Below are 23,862 nucleotides of genomic sequence, written 5' to 3' on the forward strand. Positions count from 1 at the left end.
TCGTCCCAAATGCTTGTTTACATACCCATTGAGCCAGAAATGGGTCTCAACGCTGAACAGAATTTGGCACGAAAACGTCGGATATTCTTGAAACTTTTCAAGTGCCCATAGAGCGAAGCGATGTCGCTAGAAAGGTAGTGCGGCTTCAGTTCTTGCAGAAGCTATATTTTGTACGCTTTCAATTTAAGATCTCGATGTAAATGTGTCAAGTCATTCCATACGTCAGTCCGAGTTGCTGCGAACGGCGCCAAATCGACCCTCCACCGTCTTCGTGTACACGCACTAAGCTACGTCTTCTATATTTTCTTCACTGCGTGGTTGCTGGGTCACAAAATGGGTGATGGTGTTGCGAATAGTACTCTCAGTAGGCCGATTATGTTGACTATAAGTTGAGCGAAGCGCACGATACACATTCTTTACAGAACGTGAATTTTTTTTAATAAAGTTGAACTATTTGTAAACGTTGTTCAGGCAGATAACTGCCAAACAATACTGAACAAAAGTAACACGACAGCTTGATACGACTCACGCGTGATCTGTCAAAAAATGCTATTGAAAAAAGGATCTCTACTTGGATCACCATTTACATTTAATATGGAGTCTTCGTATTCATTATCTTCTCATCATATTTCAATGTCTTCAGTCAATGTTTGATAATTGTTCCCTCGGGAGATCTATATTTTAATTTTTTTCAAAAAGTTTGCTCCGATATAAAAACGTGTAAGCAGCCGCTCCTGTCAGTAAACTTCACGGGCAATATTCCTGCCAATCAACATGTTTCTGAAAATTTGGACTCATGTGACTCGACCTCTCTCTATTTCTTCCTTTTTTTACAACTTTTCACTTTACAGTTGTCTTAAATTGGTAGTCGTACGCTTTTTACTGCCCGAAGGCACATGCGAATCTTAATTGCAACCAGACAATGGTGAATTCTTGTATTCAGTCCTCGTATTTTGCATCTATTTAGAATGCTGGAAATATGCTTCCTCTGTAGTCTTTCCATGTGAAGACATAAACTTAGCTTAGTTATTATTTAATATAAGCTGGTGTTGCAAACTTTGAAGTTTTGGACGTACCTCAGTCATACTGCCGTAAACCAACGCTCAACTAGAATTCTTTAGCTGGAATATGCACAACCAACTATCGATTTAGCTTTTCCTGCAGGGCGTTTCCAGCATTGGAAGGTACTTATTTAGCCATTAGTTTAACAACAATAGGGTGTGCATGTTCTTGAAGACATAAAGGGTAATAAAACTTCTGGGCGGCATCTTCTGCTTACAAGTTCTGAACTTGCGTAACTTGCCTTTTGGCATTTTAAGTTTGGTGACGCTGTGCGATGCTGCATGTTGCACTTGCACGCATACAGACATTGCATTAGAACAACGTCGCAATAAATGGGACAACTTCCCGCAATTAGCGCACGAGCCAAGTTGCACTCCAGCAGAACCTTGACGCTCAAATGTGTGTTTTTGCATTTCTTTAAGCACACCAGTTGGTGTTTTTTTGCTTGTTATTGTGTTTTCGTCCAACTATACAGTTATCACAAATGAGCACTTACGACGTGCTCTTCTCTAAGCAGTTCCGCTCTCATTTCATTCTCATTTTCAATCACACAGATTTAGCCTCTCTTACTTTTAAATAGCCATCGGCCATACTTATTTCTATTACTACTTATTGGGAAATGTCTGTCTCGTTTATGCTTCTATGATTACGGATTCGTGTCTTATCATCTGAGCTTTTACCAATAATACTTTGGTGTCCAATCGTGTCGTTTCTTTCAGCTGTATATCTTTATAATTATTAAGATATGTATCGCTATCGCACGTCAACTTGATGCACGTTATTGTCATAGCGATTTGACCAAAAAAGGTTAGGCAAGGTACGACGGATGTTCCCTAAAATGAAACACACTTACACTATTAATGAAAGTCCTTTGTAATGCCAAAAAAATACCCATTCACTTAAATTTAAGAATCAACAATGCGCCTAGAACATACCACAAAGATTCTACCTCATCTTCCAAGCAGCTTCTGCAGCTAGTATCGTGTAAAATGATTAGCTTAACCGTGTGAAGCACGATGAGACAATGGCCAGTTGAAATTCCAATGACTAAGGAAAGATTAACCTTACTGAGGACAACAAGTTGTCTTGACCTCTTGTGATTTACTTTGGACCAGAAGGATCTAGCGACAGAACAAGTACTAATGACTGTCCTTCGCTTACTCAGTACAGGAATTTCCCACTATACCACTGTAGCCAGCCACACAAACAAGTATCATTGAGAAGTGATCCGATGCAACTAACAGCGAGGACTGGCATTCCTTCACCAGCCTGGAGCGCACAGTTAGCGAGTTCAAGGCTAGTATCTCTGATCTACATATAAGGACACTCTATATAGCATAAGGAGAATATTGTCATTTTAAATATATAAAAAGAAAAAGAACGAAATCAACTGAGGCATCTATTTTTTTTTTAATTACAAAGAGATGTCCATTAAAAACTCAACGAAATGACGGATGTTAGTTTTGTTCATAATTGAGACGTATTATATACATATATGTATATTATAACGGGTGATTTTTTTGAGGTTAGGATTTTCATGCATTAGTATTTGACAGATCACGTGGGATTTCAGACATGGTGTCAAAGAGAAAGATGCTCAGTATGCTTTGACATTTCATCATGAATAGACTTACTAACGAGCAACGCTTGCAAATCATTGAATTTTATTACCAAAATCAGTGTTCGGTTCGAAATGTGAAAATCCGCTTTTTTATCGACAAATTTTGTTCAGCGATGAGGCTCATTTCTGGTTGAATGGCTACGTAAATAAGCAAAATTGCCGCATTTGGGGTGAAAATTTACATTTTTGGCGTATTCGTTTCTCCTTTTTGCTTTTTGGCGCCATCTGGAAACACCAAGTGAAGCCAGATCATTTTCCACTTGGTCCTTCCAACGGAGTGGAGGTCGTCCTCTTCCGCGGCTTCCTCCAGCGGGTACCGCATCGAACACTTTCAGAGCTGGAGTTTTTTCATACATCCGTACAACATGACCTAGCCACTATAGCCACGTAGCCGCTGTCTTTTTATTTGCTGTACCATGTCAATGTCGTCATATAAGTCATACAGCCCATCGTACCATCGTCTTCGGTATTCGCCGTTGACAATGTTTAGATGGTCATAAATCTAGCGCAAAACCTTTCTCTCGAAAACCTCAAGAGTCATCTCATCGGATGTTGTCATCGTCCACGCTTCAGCGCCATATATCAGGACGGGAATAATGAGCAACTTGTAGAGTTTGATTTTGGTTCATTGAGAGAGGACTTTACTTTTCAATTGCCTACTCAGTCCAAAGTAGCACCTGTTGGCAAGAGTGATTCTGCGTTGGATTTTGAGGCTGACATCGTTGCTGTTGTTAACGCTAGTTCTCAAGTAGACGAAAGTACCTACGACTTCAAAGTTATGACTGTTAACAGTGACGTGGGAGCCAAGAAGCGAGTGCGCTGACTGTTTGTTTGATGACAGGAGATATTTCGTCAGACCCACACGCTTCGCTTCCTTATCCAGTCGGGAAAAAGCAGAACAAACGGCGCGGTTGGTGCTTCCGATGATATCAATATCATCGGCGTACGCCAGCAGCTGTACACTCTTATGGAATATTGTATTATACCTTCTCTATTTAGCTCTGCAGCTCGTATTATTTTTTCGAGAAATATATTGAAGAAGTCGCACGATAGTGTGTCACCCTGTCTGAAACCTCGCTTGGTATCGAACGGCTCGGAGAGGTCCTTCCCGATCCTGACGATCCGGAGCTTTTCGTGCTTCTCAACGTCAGTTTACATAGCCGTATTAGTTTTGAGGGGATACCAAATTCAGACATCGCTGCATAGAGGCAGCTCCTTTTCGTGCTATCGAAGGCAGCTTTATAATCGATGAAAAGGTGTTGAGTGTCGATTCTTCTCTCTCGGATTTTTTCCAAGATTTGGCGAATGGTGATTATCTGGCCCATGGTGGATTTTCCAAGTCTACAGCCTCACTGATTAGGTCCAATCAATTCGTTTACGGTGGGCTTTAGTCTTTCACACAATACGCCCGACAGGACCTTGTATGCAATTAAGGGTCCGGACATTCCAGGTGCATGCCCTCAAATCGTGATCCTTAAAACGTTTGCAGAGGTCGTCATCAAAAGCGGGGTTTCTCATCCGAGGCTCTGTTTGGTCTTTCTCGCCTTCACAAGGATGTCTTTTGGCTAGCATTAGAGAGTTCAATCTTTGATGAACAAATTTTTCTTTCTGTTCTAAAAAACATTTTAGTATAACTATTATTAATATAAATGTATATATACATATTTGACCACAAAAACTTTAACAAAGGACTTAGATTATTCAATTCTAGTAATTTGTCATTTGTAACGTTAATAATAATAATTAATATTTGTTTTTTCATAAATTTCTTTCTTTCTTCAAATGTTTAGAGTACGGTACACTCAGCCCATGTAAACGCATGGAATGGACTTGGATCAATTAAAAATATTTCAATTTTTTACATAAATATTTTTTTATTAATTTATAATGAACTTAAATCTCTATATATTTACTGGTCGCAGAAAAAAAAATTCTAAAAAAGAGATCGTCACTTGGGAGGACCCCCTTAAATTTTTTATGCTGATTTGACAAAATTTACTAAATTTTTTACATTAGCCTGTTAGTTACAGTTTGTTCATAGCCCGTAGGAGCAGTGATTTGCTATAATTTATTTTCAATGGATCTCTTGGCTAGAAACATTATTTGTGTTGACGGCGATGTCAAGATACGTCCAGACCTTGACTGGTTCGAAAGTATAGTATTCAGCTTCAATCTCATTATTCAAAGGCTTCGAGGACAACCAAGATGCTACATAATTTTTCCAGAATTTTGAAAATTTGATCAAATGTGGAATGACCAGAATATTACTCTTAGCATAGTATCGAGTACTACCTACTGCAGAAATTGCGGTAAATACATACATACATATACAGGGCAATAAATATTTAAAAGAAGTCACCAAATTACTCTGACTGTAGAGTAATTGGTAATTAACAAACCCCGGTAAAAAAAATATTTTCATAAACCAACAAACTCTTTTCTTTAGTACTTTTTTCTTTTATCATATTATTGATTTGAGCAATTGCAAATGTTTCGACTAAGCCTTGGCTGGTTCGTAGGAAAATGAATATACATAAATCAAAGCAGGCAACATGACCACACTGTGCACAGTAGCCGTGTATGCCCGCTGACCCGTTGCTGTAATGCTTGCAAAAATATTATTTCTCTGTGCTAGCATTGACTGTGAAAGCATAATGATGATGACACTACCACTTTGCTATTTTCGCTATTTAAGAAGTAGCTTAGCAAATCCGGTAAGCCAAATAGCCTTGACGCACGCTGACACAGTTCAGCAGTAAGCAAACATACACACACACTCACGCACGAACATGCACGTGCATACGAAAATGACTCTCAAAGTAAAGCTTAACTAGAGGCACACATCACGCTGTGCAAATAACAAAAATTATGTTTACCCTTCTACACTCAAAGTAAATATACTCAAAGCCGAGCAGCAGGAGTTGGCCAGCTCGCCGCGTCACCGGCTGGTGTTGGTCATATTTGCTTCCACATTTTACTCACCCATTCGCTGTTGCAAATCAGTATTGCTGCAACAAGCGCAACAAAAACGTCAAAACGAATTATGTGCTGGGCAGTCACGAAGGCAAGGCTCAAAAGATTTTCGGACACACGACTCACACTGTCTCTCAGTGCACTTTTGTATACACCACAGTAGGTCCAGAAGTATATAGTATACTTATTTTTATATACAGAGGCGGACATAATTATTCTCACATCGTTCAGTTTTCCACAAAAACAGTTTTATCTTGGAAATCATAAAAACTAGCTTATAGCTTTGTTCTATATATATATATATATATATATATTTGGCGTAGGAAACGCTTTAAGCGATTATAGCCGAATCCACCAGAGCGCGCCACTCATTCCTCCTCTTTGCTTTTTGGCGCCAACTGGAAACACCAAGTGAAGCCAGGTCACTTTGCACTTGGTCTTTCCACCGGAGTGGAGGTCGTCCTCTTTCGCGGCTTTCTCCAGCGGGTACTGCATCGAATACTTTCAGAGCTGGAGTGTTTTCTTCCATCCGTACAACATGACCTAGCCAGAGTAGCCGCTGTCTTTTTATTCGCTGAACTATGTCAATGTCGTCGTATAAATCGTACTGCTCATCGTTCCATCGTCTGCGGTATTCGCCGTTGCCAATGTTTAGAGTACCATAAATCTTGCGCAAAACCTTTCTCTCGAAAATCCCAAGAGCCGTCTCATCGGATGTTGTCATCGTCCACGCTTCAGCGCCATACATCAGGACGGGAATAATGAGCGACTTATAGAGTTTAATTTTGGTTCGTCGAGAAAGGACTTTACTTTTCAATTGCCTACTCAGTCCAAAGTAGCACCTGTTGGCAAGAGTGATTCTGCGTTGGATTTCAAGGCTGACATTGTTGGTGTTGTTAATACTGGTTCCCAGATAAACGAAATTATCTACAACTTCAAAGTTATGAACAACAGTGACGTGGGAACCAAGACGCGAGTGCGCTGACTGTTTGTTTGATGACAGGAGATATTTCGTCTTGTCCTCATTCACCACCAGAACCATACGCTTCGCTTCTTTATCTAGTCTGGAAAACGCAGAACAAACGGCGCTGTTATTGCTTCCGATGATATCAATATCATCGGCATACGCCAGGAGCTGTACACTCTTGTAGAAGATTGTACCCTCTCTATTTAGCTCTGCAGCTCGTATTATTTTTTCCAGAAATAGATTGAAGAAGTCGCACGATAGTGAAGCCTTGTCCTGTCTGAAGCCTCGTTTGGTATCGAACGGCTCGGAGAGGTTCAAATTCAGACATCGCGGCTTAAAGGCAGCTCCTTTTCGTGCTATCGAAGGCAGTTTTAAATTCGATAAAAAGATGGTGAGTATCGATTCTACACTGATAAGGTCCAATCAGTTCGTTGACGGTGGGCTTTAGTCTTTCACACAATACGCTCGACAAAACCTTATATGCGATATTGAGGAGACTTATACCACGGTAGTTGGCGCAGATTGTGGGGTCTCCCTTCTTATGGATTGTTCTAAGGAAATCTTTATTCATATCTTAGATATTTAAAAATAACAGTAATTTAATAAATTGATTTTAAATAAATATACCAAAATTGCATATTACTTCATTTTTGCAAGGGACAAAATTATTCACACAACTCAAAGTCATGACATTTAAATCAAACATTTTAGTAATAAAATGTAACGGAAGCATTTGGAAATGTACTACTATGAATGCTACACTCGAAATTTATATTTTTATATTGAATTTCCAACATTCGGTATTGTTATTTGTGCAAGTGAGTTGTCATCATTTAAAATGGGTCGAAAATTAAAAGAAACTACCGCAGAAGTAATAAAAATTATTTTAAATTTACATAAACAAAATATGTCAAGTGCCGAAATAGGTAAACATGTAAATACTACCATTTACAGCATCATAAAGCCTTTTGAAGGAGAAGAAAACCTTCAAAGTCGTGCACATATTTGTACCCCGCAAACTAACCAACGCTGGCAAATTTTAAGAGAACTTAAAAAAATCCTAAAATTACATTAACGCAGGTGACAGCAGAAGTTCGTGAAGAAACCTTGCTTGGTGCTGGCTACAGTTCACGTATAGTGCGAAGAGAAACCTCCCGCCAGCAATGCTAATAAAAAAGAGGGTGGACTTCGCAAAAGCATACAAGGATAAACCATCTGAGTTCTGGAGCAACATTCTCTTTAGCGACGAGAGTAAATTCAATATTTTTCAGTCAGAAGACATAATACGGGTCTGGAGGAACCCTAAAATATTGAACTTGTGAAAAATAACTCGATAAGTACAGTTAAACGGGGGGTGGAGGAGTCAAGGTATGGGTTTGTATGTCAGCAGCCGATATTGGAAATCTCGTATTCATTGAGGGGACAATTTATAAAACAGTTTACTTGAATATACTGAAGGACAATTTAAATGAAAGCGCCCAAAAGCTAAACCTTGGGAATCACTGCGTACCAAATATTAATTTTTTTTATTATATTATAAATTTTCTTGTTAAACAAGAGTGTGTGAATAATTTTGTCCCTTGCATAAATAAAGTAATATGCAATTTTGGTATATTTATTTAAAATGGAAAGTAAATTTATTAAATTATTGTTATTTTTAATACCTCAGATATGAATAAAGATTTCCTTAGAACAAACCTATAAGCTAGTTTTTATGATTTCCAAGATAAAACTGTTTTTGTGGAAAACTGAACGATGTGTGAATAATTATGTCCGCCACTGTATATGTATATATGTATGTGGCATGCACACTCACACAAATGCAATAATACATATTGCGAAATACATAGTTGAAAAGCCTAGGCCAGAATTAAAGTGCGCTTCACCACTGCAATTATACATATGTGTGTGTACGTGTATGTATATGTGTAGATATAGCGATACGTCAGTAAGTGAATGGTTCGGTGAGTGTCCAGACGCGTTTCATTTCATGCCTTTCAAATCAAGCACAAACACTTATAGAAGCTTATATGAACACACATACACACACATATATATTTGGCTTGCGCTCATTCGCCTTTAATGCAAACAAAAAAAGCAAATAAAATTCCACATTCAACGAATTCATATTTAAATTCAAATTCAAATTGAAAAGGGCATCGTGTCTCTATATCGCCGTCGAATGTACAAATAAGCCTAACGGACTAGAGCATCATCTCCCTCAGTTAAATACTTACATAGCATACATGCATTTGTAGATTATGCTAGTTTGCCCTGGTCCTCTACAGTATTTAATTTTTTTCACTGATATATAAAGAAAATAAAATTAATAGTAAATAACTATTCAATAACGTGCCCGTCCCTTCCTATTTTGGTTTTCAAATAAGTCCTACGGGACCCCTTATTTGTATATCTATGAACAAACCACATGAGCTGCAAAATGGTTAAAATAATGAAATATTTTCAACAAACAATCTAGTTTCCACAGTTATATACGAGGGTGTTTCAATTAGTATTTAGTTTTTTACGAAAAATCACGTTCTGTAAAGAATGTGTTTCGCCCGCTTCGCTTAACTTATGGTCAACATAATCAACCTACTAAGCGTACTATTCGCAAAACCATCACCCATCTTGAGTCCCAGCAATTATTATTGGATAATATTCAACCGAGTAGATCACGTCCAGCACGCAGTGAAGACAATATATCAGACTTAGCTGAGTGCGTGTACACGAAGACCGTGAAGAGTCGATTCAGCGCTGTATGGAACGACTTGGCGTATTTTACGTCGAGATCTTAAATAGAAAGCGTACAAAATACAGTTTGTGCAAGAACTGAAACCGCTCGAGCTTCCCAAGCGACATCGCTTTGCTCTATGAGTTCTGGAAAAGTGCCAAGAAGATCCGACGTTTTCGAGCCAAATTAGGTTCATCGATGAGGTCAATTTCTGGCACGTAATCTCGACGACTTTAGTTTCAACAAGACGGCGCCACTTCCCACACATCGCATCAGAATACAGCCTCCTTCAAAGAGGTTCACTCCGATAGCAGAAGTTGCAAGCGCGGCTGTAAGATGCTTTGCTCCTAAACATAACTACATAATTATCGAGGTTGTCTGAAAAAAAACTCAAGATTCAAAATCCTCCGCTTTTTTCTGCTCAAGTGTCCAGCTCTCACTGAGGTGATACCATCATCTTACCTTCATTGAATCGAAAATTAACGCCTCAACAAATGCAATAGGTTCAAAGCGCTACGTCGATACATGAGGGTATACACAGCTGGGAGTTTTAGCAATACATAGAAGCAGGGTTTAACTCTTTAAGTGTAATTCCGTGTTCTCCGTGAAGAAAGTCCCAAAAGTGTCATAAAGAAATAATAATGTTTGCTCAAATCATACTTTTCTTACATATACAGTCAAGTTGAAATTTTCAACTAAATTTAGAACAACTCGAGCTTCTCCAATAAGGAGATCTGTTTTTATTTCGGATTGATTGCAAGTAGATACTAATTAGACACAGTGCTTAGTTCTTTCGGACAGTAAATATAGATATTAGAAACAGTTTTTTTTTGCACAGAAACCCAACGTCAGCTGATATTTACTGGCATAGCATGAAACCCAAAGAGGTGTAATTTTTCGCATATTCGCTCAGTAAACCTTTTGAAGATGCTTGGTCAAAATTATCTATTCCTTATTGGCTCACTTGCGCAGGGGAAAGACATACATATACTCATACTCTTATGCCGTTATCTAAGTGGGTACTTTTGCACATACCAGTATGATTTAGTTCGAAGCTTTTTTCGGATTTATTTATATTGGTTTTTACGAGTACAAACATATTTTATTCATTGCGGTTTCTTATTTGCTCACAGTAGTCCAGCCCACACTCATATAAAAGCTACATACAGCAGCTTTCTTTCAATCTCCTCAAATTAAATTGACCCATGTCAGAAGCACAGTGTTATTGCATCGGCTATATGCTATATCTCCCACCTTGCCATTCCGTCAACTATCATACATCAGTCATGACTTTTCCTTTTGGCCACAACAGACACTTAGAAAATGTATTTTTTATTATTGGCACAATAAAGGCCACGGTCTGATGATGCACATACTTCAAAAAAGATTGAATGGAATGTACAAACATATTTATATGATTGTACTAAATATATTCACTGTCTAGGGAGCTCAGGTTTCTCTTTTGCCTGCATATGCGCGTATGTATGTACGCGTGTATATGGGAAATCCGCAAAATAACGGTTTTAATTTATGCGCTTTAAAAAAGGTGTATGTATGCATGCGGCTTAAATGTATTCTATTCAATCGGAAATTGTTGATTCACCCGAATCGAAGCTGATTTGCAGCCTAAAAGTATGCTATGCCAAAAGTATTCACATTTTTAATTAACCGTTGTAGTATTGCCAACTCTTGGGATTTCACAAGAAAATTTATTAATTTTTCCGGCTGCCTTGACCTATTTTTTTAATTCTAAATTAACTTTTTTTATTGTTACGACAGATTTACTTATTTATCCGCTTTATTATTGTATAAATGTAAGGATGGACTAAATTTAACTCGCAATTTATATACTTCATTTTATTAATATAAAATCATTTTACCTACATATTCGTCATATATATGGTATAAAGTTCATTGAAACTTGGAAACCCAATATTAGTTATATGGGAGCTAGGTGAAGTTATGACCTGATTTCACTAATTTTGGTACGGAGACATGTTATTAGATTCTGTTTAATATATTATCCAACAAGTAAGGAAAGGCTAAGTTCGGGTTCAACCGAACATTTTATACTCTCGCAATTTATTGATATAGTTTTATTAAGATAACACACAACTTGACCCATATATTCGGGTCATATATAGCATATGAGGGCTGAGGTAATTCCTTAACCGATTTCACTAATTTTCACCACCAACATACGTAATATCCAAGATTCTTGACGTCTGCATCCTATGCCTTTGTTACAAAGCAATCCATAAGTAGTACGATAGTGTGTAAGTAGATGGACTATTTTAAAATTCAGCCTCGATAGTAAAATTTTAAATATTGTATATTGTCCTGCTTCGATTTATGGAAGGAAATTTGTATGAAATTCAAGATTCAAGAGTTCGAGTTATGGAGAACTTTGAGTTAAGGAAGTTCGACTTATGGAAGTTCCACTGTATTTCACATATTAACCGATTTATAAGGTATTAAGCCCATCGTATTTTTGAAAAACCTATAATTAGGTATATAGGAGCTAGGGTAAGTTATGAAACGATTTTAACCATTTTTGAGACTCACTGTTAGAAGAATGAGATTCCCTCTGAATTAAATTAAGATATCTGAGAGATTTACCGATATTTTCGGTGAAAAATTATCCCTTTTTTTACCCATAAGTGGGCGACGCCACGCCCATTTTCCATTTTGTAAAAAACTCTAAGTACACCTTCTTTCCGGTATTTCTTCTGTAAAATTTGATGTTTCTGGTGTTTTCCGTTAGTGAGTTAACGCACTTTTAGTAATTTTCAACCTAGCCTTTGTATGGGAGGTGGGCGTGGTTATTATCCGATTTCAACTATTTTCATGTTGTATGATGAGGTACGTACGAAACGAGTGCAGAAAATTTGGTTTAGCTTTATTGATTTCTGAGATATATACAAAAAACCTATTACAAAAAAATATGGCCCCGCTCCCTTCCCCAAACACTTATAGCTTAGTTATGACACTTTATGTGTTTTCGGTTTTCGCCATTTTGTGGGCGTGGCAGTGGACCGATTTCCCGAAAAGCAAGCCTCTCACGGTCCCAATGAATATTTGTACCAAGTTTCATCCAGATACCTTAATTCTTACTACAGCTTACTTACAGCTTGCACAGGAGGACGGATGGGCAGACATCCGGATTTCAAATCAACTCGTCACTCTGATCACTTTGGTATATATGACTCTATATCTTTTAGTTTTAGGTGTTACAAATAACCGTTATGTGAACAAAACCATAAAACTCTCTTAGCAACTTTTGTTGCGAAAGTATAAATATTGTCTCTGAATTTCTTCAAAAATTTCTGAGAGACTTACTTATATTTTCGGTAAAAAGTTTATTAGAAGCACTGAGGCCCTCATATTCGATACATGGGACCTTGAAACCGTATAGTCCGATTTCAACGATTTTTAGAATGGGGCTGTCACACTATAAATGCAGGATTTGTACAAAGTTCTGTTCCGATATCTTCACTAGTGCATACTTTAAATATTGTAAAGTAAACGATTCAGAATGACTCCACAGTTCTGGAATGTAGGAAGTAGGCGTGGTTGTCAATCGATGAGGTCTATTTTCACAACATATTATTGGTCGAGTAGCTTCGGAGATATAGTTTTTGACTCATAGCCACACCTATTTACAATTGTGTATACGATTTTGAGTGCAGCCCTTCTGTGCCATCATTATAATGAAATTTAAGGTAAAAGTAAATTTTAACCATTTAAATTTTTTTGTAAATATGAACAGAAACTCTTCCGCTTATTTACTATACTTAAATGATTGGAAAAATCACGAAAAAGTTGCCTGGCGTATCCTTTCGATATTCTAGAGTCAGTGTAAGTGGATAAACACTTAAAGGCTGTATGCCCAACGTTAACGAACTGAATCTGATTATTTATAGATTCATTCGTTCTGAAGGATAAATAAAGAAGCCTTTGAAAATATTATTAGCGATATAATGGCCCTAATGAAGCGAATGGTGAATTTTGGTTAGCAGCTGCAATGAGATTTCTTACGAAAGGAAATTTCAGTGATTCAGCGCCTGTCCGAACATGTGTGTTGTGCTTTCCACAACATACGCCGTACTCGACACTCAAGCGCATACTTGGGAGGTTTCGAAATTTTGCTCAGAAAGCAGCTACGAGTGCTCGCTCCTCTACTCTCTGGCACGCGATTATGATGCGAAGAGAATGACATGCAGGACGATTTTCAGTTTCAGATTAAGATTCTCCATCACGGAGTCTTTTTGTATCCTCGGGAACTATTTTCAGAAAGTTGAGATCTAGTTAAACTGCAATAGTTCTAACATCAATAATTTCCTCAGCGCATGCGGCAAAATACGTATTAGGGCACTTTTTTTACTTTGAATTAAATTTTGAATTACGTTAGTTAAATTTTAATTTTTCAATAAGGATCCCTAATCCTTTCTAGCAATAAATATAGCCTATGTTACTCAGGATGAATGTAGCTTTCCAATGTTGAAAGAATTTTTGAAATCGGCATAGTGGGTTTTGGGGTTGTTCATTACAAACATACATACAAATCTTTCCTCTTTATAATAGTAGTATAGATATGAATTCAAAATGGCAAAAATATGACGATTTCGATTTCTGGCACATGTAAGATCGTTACGATTTGATGTTCGAAAACGAAAACGGAAGAGTGAAATACAGCACAAGGCATTACATGCTCGATGACAATTTCATGCGAAAATGAATTCCAGCATATGCCTGAAACAAATTTGCTTAGATTTGTGAATTTCTATCCAAAAATATTAGTGTCAAATTTCTCAGGAGGGATTTTCTTTCAAAGTTCCCAAATTACCACAATTAGGAATATTCTACAATATTGATTACCATCTGATCCATTTGATTTTTTACTGATGCAAAACTGCTTTTTAAAACACTATCTATGCAAGAAAAAAGTTGCATGTCATTACAATTAGAGATAGGTATCTTACTGAAATTTAAAGACCGGTTCATTATGCCCAGTACTGTATATAATTATATTGATTATTGATACTATTCACCTTAGTAACTCGAAACAAAATTCCTACTTGGATGTACTGTGATGGCAAATGTGTAGTTGCTCTTGTTTCAAATATACAAAGCTCCATTTGGAACTTGAATATTTGACAAGTAAACATTTATTGAAAAAATTATATTACATTTTGCAAAATTTTCCTTGAGTATGAAAACAATTTTCTGCACCATGTATGCTATGTATCAACATTTTCTGAACTCATAATTGGTATAAATATGCCTCAGTCATGTATTTTGGAAATATATTTGGATGCACACTGTTGTATGCAACGGCTAGAGCATTACTTGCTCGTTTCGACAGTTTTGCTCCACAAGCCAGAACGCAAATTTCACATTCATGCATGTATCCTTACCTTTTGTCTTCCAACGAAAACCTCAATATTTTTGCAAGGGCATAAGCATAAAATTGCAACTCACTCGCACATTCATACCTATATATGTATATACGTACGTATGTATGTCTGCAAAGTAGAAATGCCAGCCTCATTTTGCCGTGGCAATTTAATCCGTCTTCATTTCAACTGTTGAAACGGAAAATTATTTTACTACTTCCTGTTCGCCACAGTTTTTTCCTCGTCTACAGTGATTATTTGTGAATTGTGAAACAAATGAAAGTAGAAGTTACTGTAATTCGTTTTTTGGCCTTTAGCCCTTTAATGCCGTCTACTCGTACTGTTTATTTGTATTCCCTTTGTGTGGATATGTATGTAATTGTGTATGTGACGACAACGATGTCCATTCAATAAGATATTTGATAAATTTATATTGACGCAATTCCGCTTTTGTTCGTCCTTCTTTTGAAAAATTAAATAATTCTTGAAGGTTTAACTTCTCTTTCGGATAGGCAAAGTTGGGCGTTACAATAGTTTGAAGCTGGACATTTTATCATGTCCCTTTTAGCACCAACCCTTTTCTTATTTATTGTGCTGATTTCTGTAATCTAAAATTGACATCAATTGTCGGATGCTTGGTGAGAAGTGAATTGAATGAGTGAACCCATGAAATTAGTACTTGGCGATTGAACTCAAGAAATTTTAAATTTGAATGATTAATGGTCAAACGCAAGCGAACAAAGCGTGAAAGTTCAATATTTACGCAATTTAAAAATGCAGCAACGTCTCCAGAGTATCGATATTAATACTCGATCCCATAACTGTCATGTCATTACATGAAAATATTTCTCCCATTTGCGTTTTTTTCCAAAACTATACTCTGTTTGGGGAAATCTAAACCAACTTAAATATACTCGAAGTACTGTATGCTTACAAAACTGTCAAAACAAACTAGGATTTACAAGAATATCTATACTCTTAACTTAATAAGCTATTTGGAACCAAACTAAGTATTCTATGTTGTAAGGTGAATTTATCTGGAAGGTTTGGTATTACATCTCAGGATTAATATAGTGTTTGTATGTTAAGGGTTTCATGCGATTTTTTTATAAAACTGCATTCATACAACTGTACACAATTATAATTAACTTTCCTTTGTGTCAATTTTACTTGTTTATGTATGTTTAACGCTCTCAGCATACAGATGTACGTTAAACCGCAGCAGAGGAAGGTTTATATTTTCATATCAATTTTTCATTTCCATGACTACTTGTTGGCAGTTGTCAATTGAATGCAATTCACTCAACTGCGGTTAACTGTTTTTATTATTTTAAAATATATTCAAATAAAAATTCACTTGCCCTCCGAAGTAAAAAGCAAAACTTACAACCAGATAGTATGAAATGTACGTACGATTAGCCAGACACCCATCTTTCACTCACGCAAGTGGTATGGGCTTTTGCATTAGGGAAAAGTCGTACATATTCGGGAAGTCCCAATTCTTCACGAACCCAATTATCAACATATTCTATATTTTTACCGTTATTTACGAAAATGACAATATATTTTTTATACAGTTTTATTCAGTTTTTTTAGGAAGAACGACTAAGAATTCGGAGTGGGTTAACGAATTTTAAAGTATATTTTTATGGTAGCGTATTGCTTCCGGACCGAGGTCCGGAAATCATTTGTTTTTGAATGAACAATGGATTCTCGAATAGTAATAACGTAAGTGGGTAAATAAAGCTAGATGGGCAGATGAAGCATATTATTGAAGTTGCCTACCTCGCGCGGATAAAGTACGGATTCTTGTGTCCGCTTTTGTTAAATGACGAGATTTAAAAAAGCACAGCTACAGGATTAAATTATTATGATTTATAATAATAAATATAATACTGAGGAGCGAATCATATACATCCAATGAGAGTTAATTGTTGAACGTAGCGGATGAAAGAGCTAAGGAATGTACTTCTATATTTCATAATGAATATGGTACTGTCGTACTGTCGTGGATGAGAAGGAAGTTTACTAAGCTTCTGACGACTAGTATAAAAACAAATAAAAGATATTTCTCTGTTTGAAAAGTACGATTTATAAGGTTTTAGATAAAGTAATTTTTTCCAGTTATCGTGCATTATAAACTCGTTTTAGGGCTCCTTTTGAACTCCATTTTAGAGTATTACAAGAAGTAATTAATAACTCTTAGTTATGACTTCATGAAGAATATTACATAAAAATTCGAAACAGATATAAAGATTCTGATCACGTTCAACTTGTTATACGAAATATTGTCAAAAGGACCTTGATTTGCTATATGTTCTCAAGTTAGGGTTATTAAATAGAACAAAACTGTTTCATCATCACCCAAATGGCTGACATCGATGAGCTAATAAGATCGTCCTATTGAGGTTGACGACTTAGTCGAAATTATAAACGTAGATGAAGGCGAAGCTCAGGTTTTAACGGCTATTATAATTCGTGTTAGCTTGAACTCGCTACAACTTTCGAACAACATTTTCTTGCCATGATCCTTACATGGATCGTGTGTTACCATTCCAACGTAAACTTAAACATTGTGTTGCTTGGTATTACTAAGAATTATCTACTGGAGAAACCAAAAAAAAACTAAAGATATTTCTGCATTAGAACAAAACCTAACAGTAATGTTAGACATATCTTCTGTGCTATTCAGTTCATAATAAACGTATGCGATTGTTATCAACCAGCGATGTGTATCTGTACCCTTGTTTCCAAAGTTTTTTGATTTTTTATTTTTTTGCACTTATTGATTGAGTTTAAACTGTATACTAAATTTATTTTCTTGTAATAAATATGAACTGTTTTGTTTATTTGTTGGAGTTTAATATCACTTTTTATGAACGAAATTTTGAAATTGTAGTGTTTTCTACTTCATTCTGATGTCTTCTTCTTCTTAACTGGCGTAGAAACCGCTGACGCGGTTATAGCCGAGTCCACAACAGTGCGCCACGCATCTCTCCTTTTGGCGGTTTGGCGCCAATTGGTAATACCAAGTGAAGACAGGCCCTTCTCCACCTGGTCCTTCCACCGGAGTGGAGGTCTCCCTCTTCCTCGGCTTCCACCAGCGGGTACTGCATCGAAAACTTTCAGAGCTGGGGCACTTTCATCCATTCGAACAACATGACCCAGCCAGCATAGCCGCTGTCTTTTTATTCGCTGGACTATGTCTCTGTGGTCGAACAACACATACAGCTCATCATTCCATCTTCCGCGGTATTCGCCGTTGCCAATGTTTAAGGGACCGTAAATCTTCCGCAAAACCTTTCTCTCGAAAACTCCTAGTGCCGTCTAATCGGATGTTGACATCGTCCACTCTTCTGCACCGTAAAGTAGGACGGGAATGATGAGAGACTTGTAGAGTTTGGTTTTTGTTCGTCGAGAGAGGACTTTACTTTTCAATTACCTACTTAGTCCATAGTAGCACCTGTTGGCAAGAGTGATTCTGCGTTGGATTTCCAGGCTGACATTGTTATTGCTGTTAATGCTGGTTCCCAGGTAGACGAAATTATCTACAACTTCAAAGTTATGACTGTCAACAGTGACGTGGGAGCCAAGACGCGATTGCGCTGACTGTTTGTTTGATGACAGGAGATATTTCGTCTTGTCCTCGTTCACCACCAGACCCATTCGCTTCGCTTCCTTATCCAGGCGGGAAAAAGCAGAACTAATGGCGCGGGTGTTGCTTCCGATGATATCAATATCATCGGCGTACGCCAGTAGCTGTACACTCTTGTAGAAGATTGTACCTTCTCTATTTAGCTCTGCAGCTCTTATAATTTTCTCCAGCATCAAGTTAAAGAAGTCGCACGATAGCGAGTCACCTTATCTGAAACCTCGTTTGGTATCGAACGCCTCGGAGAGGTCCTTCCCGCTCCTGACGGAGCTTTTGGTGTTGCTCAACGTCAACTTACACAGTCGTATTAGTTTTGCGGGGATACCAAAGGCATAAAGGCAGCTCCTTTTCGTGCTGTCGAAAGCAGCTTTAAAGTCGACAAATAGATGGTGTGTGTCGATCCTTTTTTCACGGGTCTTCTCCAAGATTTGGCGCATGGTGAATATCTGGTCAGTTGTTGATTTTCCAGGTCTAAAGCCACACTGATAAGGTCCAATCAGTTTGTTGACGGTGGGCTTTAGTCTTTCACACAGTACGCTCGATAGAATCTTATAAGCGATGTTAAGGAGGCTTATCCCACGATAGTTGGCGCAGATTGTGGGGTCTCCCTTTTTGTGGATTGGGCAGAGTACACTGAGATTCCAATCGTCGGGCATGCTTTCTTCCGACCATATTTCGCAAAGAAGCTGATGCAAGCACCTTATCAGCTCTTCGCCGCCGTATTTGAATAGCTCGGCCGGCAATCCATTGGCCCCCGCCGCCTTGTTGTTCTTCAAGCGGGTAATTGCTATTCTAATTTCTTCACGGTCGGGCAATGGAACATCTGTTCCATCGTCGTCGATTGGGGAATCGGGTTCGCCATCTCCTGGTGTTGTACTTTCACTGCCATTCAGCAGGCTGGAGAAGTGTTCCCTCCACAAACACAGTATACTCTGGTCATCAACCACTAGATCACCGCTGGGGGTCCTACAGGAGTGTGCTCCGGTCTTGAAACCTTCAGTTAGTCGCCGGATCTTTTCGTAAAATTTTCGAGCATTACCCCTGTCGGCCAGCTTGTCAAGCTCTTCATACTCACGCATTTCGGCCTCTTTCTTTTTTTGTCTGCAAATGCGTCTCGCTTCCCTCTTCAGCTTTCGGTATCTTTCCCATCCCGCTCGTGTTGCGGTCGATCGCAACATTGCGAGGTAGGCAGTCTGTTTTCTCTCCACTGCGAGACGACAATCCTCATCATACCAGCTGTTTTTTTGACTTTTCCGGAAACCAATTGTTTCGGCTGCAGCGGTATGCAATGAGTTTGAGATGCCGTTTCACAGCTCCCTTATACCGAGATGCTGATGAGTGCTCTCAGAGAGCAGGAGTGCAAGTCGAGTAGAAAATCGTTCGGCTGTCGGTTGTGATTGCAGCTTTTCGACGTCGAACCTTCCTTGTGTTTGTTGACGTGTACGCTTTTCTACACAGAGGCGGGTGCGTATCTTAGCTGCTACAAGATAGTGGTCCGAGTCGATGTTGGGACCACAAAGCGTACGCACATCAAAAACACTGGAGACATGTCGTCCATCTATCACAACATGATCGATATGGTTGCGAGTGATTCGATCAGGAGACAGCCAAGTAGCTTGATAAATTTTCTAATGCTGGAATCTAGTACTACAGACGACCATATTTCGGGCCCCGGCGAAGTCGATCAGCCTCAGACCGTTTGGTGATGTTTCGCCATGGAGGCTGAATTTTCCGACTGTTGTGCCAAAGACACCTTCTTTACCCACCCTGGCGTTAAAATCGCCAAGCACGATTTTGACATCGTGGCGGGGGCAGCGCTCATAGGTGCGTTCTAGGCGCTCATAGAAAGCATCTTTGGTCACATCGTCCTTATCTTCCGTTGGGGCGTGGGCGCAAATCAGCGATATGTTGAAGAACCTCGCTTTGATGCGGAGTGTGGCAAGACGTTCATCCACCGGGGTGAATGCCAGGACTCGGCGACGTAGTCTCTCTCCCACCACAAATCCAACACCGAATTTGCGCTCCTTTATATGGCCGCTGTAGTAGATGTCACAAGGACCCACCTTCTTCCGTCCTTGTCCCGTCCATCGCATTTCTTGGATTGCGGTGATGTCAGCCTTTACTCTTACGAGGACATCAACCAGCTGGGCAGAGGCACCTTCCCAATTAAGGGTCCGGACATTCCAGGTGCATGCCCTTAAATCATAGTCCTTTATACGTTTGCCGTGGTCGTCATCAAAATTGGGGTTTCTCATCCGAGGCCTGTGTTTCTTATTCACTGGTTATTCGTTTTTATGTGGTGGGTCCCAAGCCGACGGATGTCTGTTGGCTACCCAGAGGATACTTGGTCTAAGACCGGAAGTTGTGAGCTGCTTGAGCCACATGTAAAAGAATCGTTCCTGGCCACTCCCAAGTGAATGGCAGTCAGAAACTTTCCTCACTTACGTGAACTTCTACATATGACCCCATCCTCCATCATTCTGATGTCTATATATCAATATTTATCGTATCGACTCTGAATAAAGCTATTATAACATACCCTTGAGCAAAGTGTATTCACAAAGTGAACTAAGTATTTGACATACCCTTGTTTGACAATAAAATAGTAAACAATTCATGTATTTATTTACATTAACCCGTCTTTTATATCTTGAACAATATGAAGGCCTTGAATACATATCATATATTCGTTGCAATTTGTCATTTGGAGCACAAAACATTGCATAAGCAGAAAGTATTCGGCATTTTCCTTTATTTATTAAAAAAAAAATATTTTTTTTGGTTTGAAATTTGTTTATCTTTGGATTTCAAAATTTTAATTTTTGAATGAATGTAAGGGTTAAATCAATGGGTTAAATCAATGGGTTAAATCAACATACACATGTCAAATTCGGATAAAAAAAAATAAATGTCATATACTTAGTTCACTTTGTTGAGTACACTTTGCCCTTGAGCTGCTTGTTGATATCAAAGATATCTTTTCGGTTTTAAAAGTTAACCGAGTTTCTACATTCGATATTTTTGAAAGAAAAAAACGTTTCATCTACTTGACTTATTTTGTCAAAAAATATTTCACATATTTTCAGTCGTTAAAAGTATAGAATCATAAATAGATAAAAATCTATAGATATACAAAGGTAAAGAATGACAATTAAAGTTGTAAGATATTTTATTTCAAAGAAAATGTTCTCTACATCAATTAGAGATCGCATAAAGGTAATGCAGTCGCCGCAGAATCCATTTGTACGTCTTGCGAGACGATTCGGTATACGCCTAACAATATGTCGTCAAACTCATAGCGATCAGGTGATGGAACGAGTCGGGAAGCGTGAAATTGTCGGTTATGGTTGGAATGGCTCGCCTTGTTATTCTGATCGCTTAGATTACCCGATGCCAGCAGTGCGCTTTCGAGAACCTGACACTGAGATATGCGCATTGCGCGAGAAAGAAACGGCCGATTGGCGGAAGTTGTCCATGGACGAAAAGAAGCAACTTTATCGTTACAGTTTCTGTAAAACTTTTGCTGAAATGAAAGCTCCTACCTCCGATTGGAAGTTTTCGCTCGGCGCTGCTCTCATTGCCGTTTCGATCGGTATTTGGCTTTCACAATCTTACTTTCATGGTATTTATCCGGAATATCCCGAAACATTCGAAGAAAAACGTCGTAGTGCACAGTTAAAGAGAATGATTGCACTGGAAGTTAACCCCGTTACTGGATTAGCTTCCAAATGGGATTACGAAAAGGACCGCTGGAAGTAGTAGTAGATTTGTCGTGTTATAGGGGATTTAAGTATGTTCTTTCTTATGAATCTCAAATAAAAATACTGTATATTATAGATATTGAGAAATGCTGTATTTAATTTTTAATATAGCAACATGAAGAGCATAAGTCCTTTGCCTTTGCAAGCCAAGTCCAATATCATTTTCAATTTTTAATAAAAACCTTCGCCGTTAGCGAGCCAATGCACTTTTAGTAGTTTTCAATATAAGCTTAGTATGGGGGTAGTTATCGTTGATATCCTCCGGTTTTACCTACTGTGACATTTCGACAGACATTTTGTAGGATAAAATGTAGGGTGTGGAAGAAACAATTGGCTGCCTACATTGGCTTAACGTTCAAACTAGTTCCGAAATAGTTTATAACCAGTTAATATGACTACTGGGTGTGTACATTATTCTCACGTTTTCTCAAATTTGTTTGTTTACTTTGACCCACTAATTTAGTTTATACACAAAAACTGCAGATAACGATAGAAAAAAATAATCACAACAAACGAGTAGGTAAATAATATGAAGCACAATAAAATAGTTGATTAACACAACGGAAAGATAATTGAAATAAGTGCACACATACTTAACGCTATCACTTATCGTGTGCATGGGCTTGTGTGTCTTAAAGTATTTTCGATAAGGAATTAAATTTACACGCAAATGCTCAACTTTAAAACAACCATAATCTATTTTAGGATTACATATTGGAAAGAATCTTTGTGGGAATCTATTTTTTGGGATGTTCAAAATACAGTTTTTGGCAAAAATAAATTGTCAAATCAGATTAGACGAACATTTCCAGATATTCCTTATTTTAGTAAATACGTATATAGACACATTTGCATTTACATGATATCGTTAAGATTTTTCGACTCTGAAAAGCTCCTAGTTCTCTATTATAAAATATATTAATAAATATGTGTATTTACGGTTATAGGCTCATCCATGGAATGTACTTCAACTATTAAAGTATCAACATTTAACACTGCAAATTTCACACCTGTCTGTGAATCGGCTAAGCAAACCGCTTATCTTTAAATATTTACAAGAAATATATTTTTATAATACTTAAGGAATATTACGCAGTGGATGTAGAATGCAAACACCGTCACGTACACCCTTACACACCTGTTTAGCAAGAAATAGAACAAACGGAATTACTTTACTGAGTCACAGGGTAATAGCAAAACAAAGCAAAATAATGCACTTTTTTATCTAGGTACTGATAAGCTTATCTATTAATAAGTGCTTGAGACACGTATACTTTATTCTATTTATGTTGTTTTTATTTTGATGGTTTTGTTGTTATTCCTTTTATTATAATTATTTGTTTGATCTTTGTCTCTTTTATGTGTATATTACTTTTATTTAATATTTTCTTTTTATAAGCAAATTAGCTATTTTACAAATACCAATTTTTCGCATCTCTCTCACGAATGAATTGCTCCACAATCTGTACGGAACCCAAAACTCACTAAATCAATTACTATCGATGAGACGACTTAGAATACATTTATTAGACAGCAATAATTTGCATTTTACTATCGGTGGTCTCCGACCGATACCCAATTTTCGGCCGATGCCGATAATATAACCAAACTTCTAGATATGCAAAATATCGGTCGATGCCGATGCCGATTCTTTAAGGAACAAATTTATTTAGTAAACTAGTATACTACAAAAGAA

General features: G+C 37.7%; 1 protein-coding gene across 1 annotated transcript; it reads left to right on the top strand.

Moving 5' to 3' along the window:
* Positions 1-21,385: 21,385 nt before the first annotated feature.
* On the top strand, positions 21,386-22,372 carry LOC105216438 (cytochrome c oxidase subunit 4 isoform 1, mitochondrial). The gene is made up of 2 exons (XM_011190917.3): positions 21,386-21,542; positions 21,609-22,372. The coding sequence occupies exon 2, from the start codon at positions 21,625-21,627 to the stop codon at positions 22,162-22,164; it is 540 nt and encodes a 179-aa protein (XP_011189219.1). The 5' UTR covers positions 21,386-21,542; positions 21,609-21,624; the 3' UTR covers positions 22,165-22,372.
* The last annotated feature ends 1,490 nt before the right edge of the window (positions 22,373-23,862 follow it).

The sequence above is a fragment of the Zeugodacus cucurbitae genome, chromosome 5 (genome assembly GCF_028554725.1).
Source record: "Zeugodacus cucurbitae isolate PBARC_wt_2022May chromosome 5, idZeuCucr1.2, whole genome shotgun sequence".
NCBI lineage: Eukaryota > Metazoa > Arthropoda > Insecta > Diptera > Tephritidae > Zeugodacus > Zeugodacus cucurbitae.

Excerpts from the sequence above, each read along its gene's own strand:
- LOC105216438 (XM_011190917.3), top strand. The coding sequence starts at position 21,625 with ATGCAGTCGCCGCAGAATCCATTTGTACGTCTTGCGAGACGATTCGGT.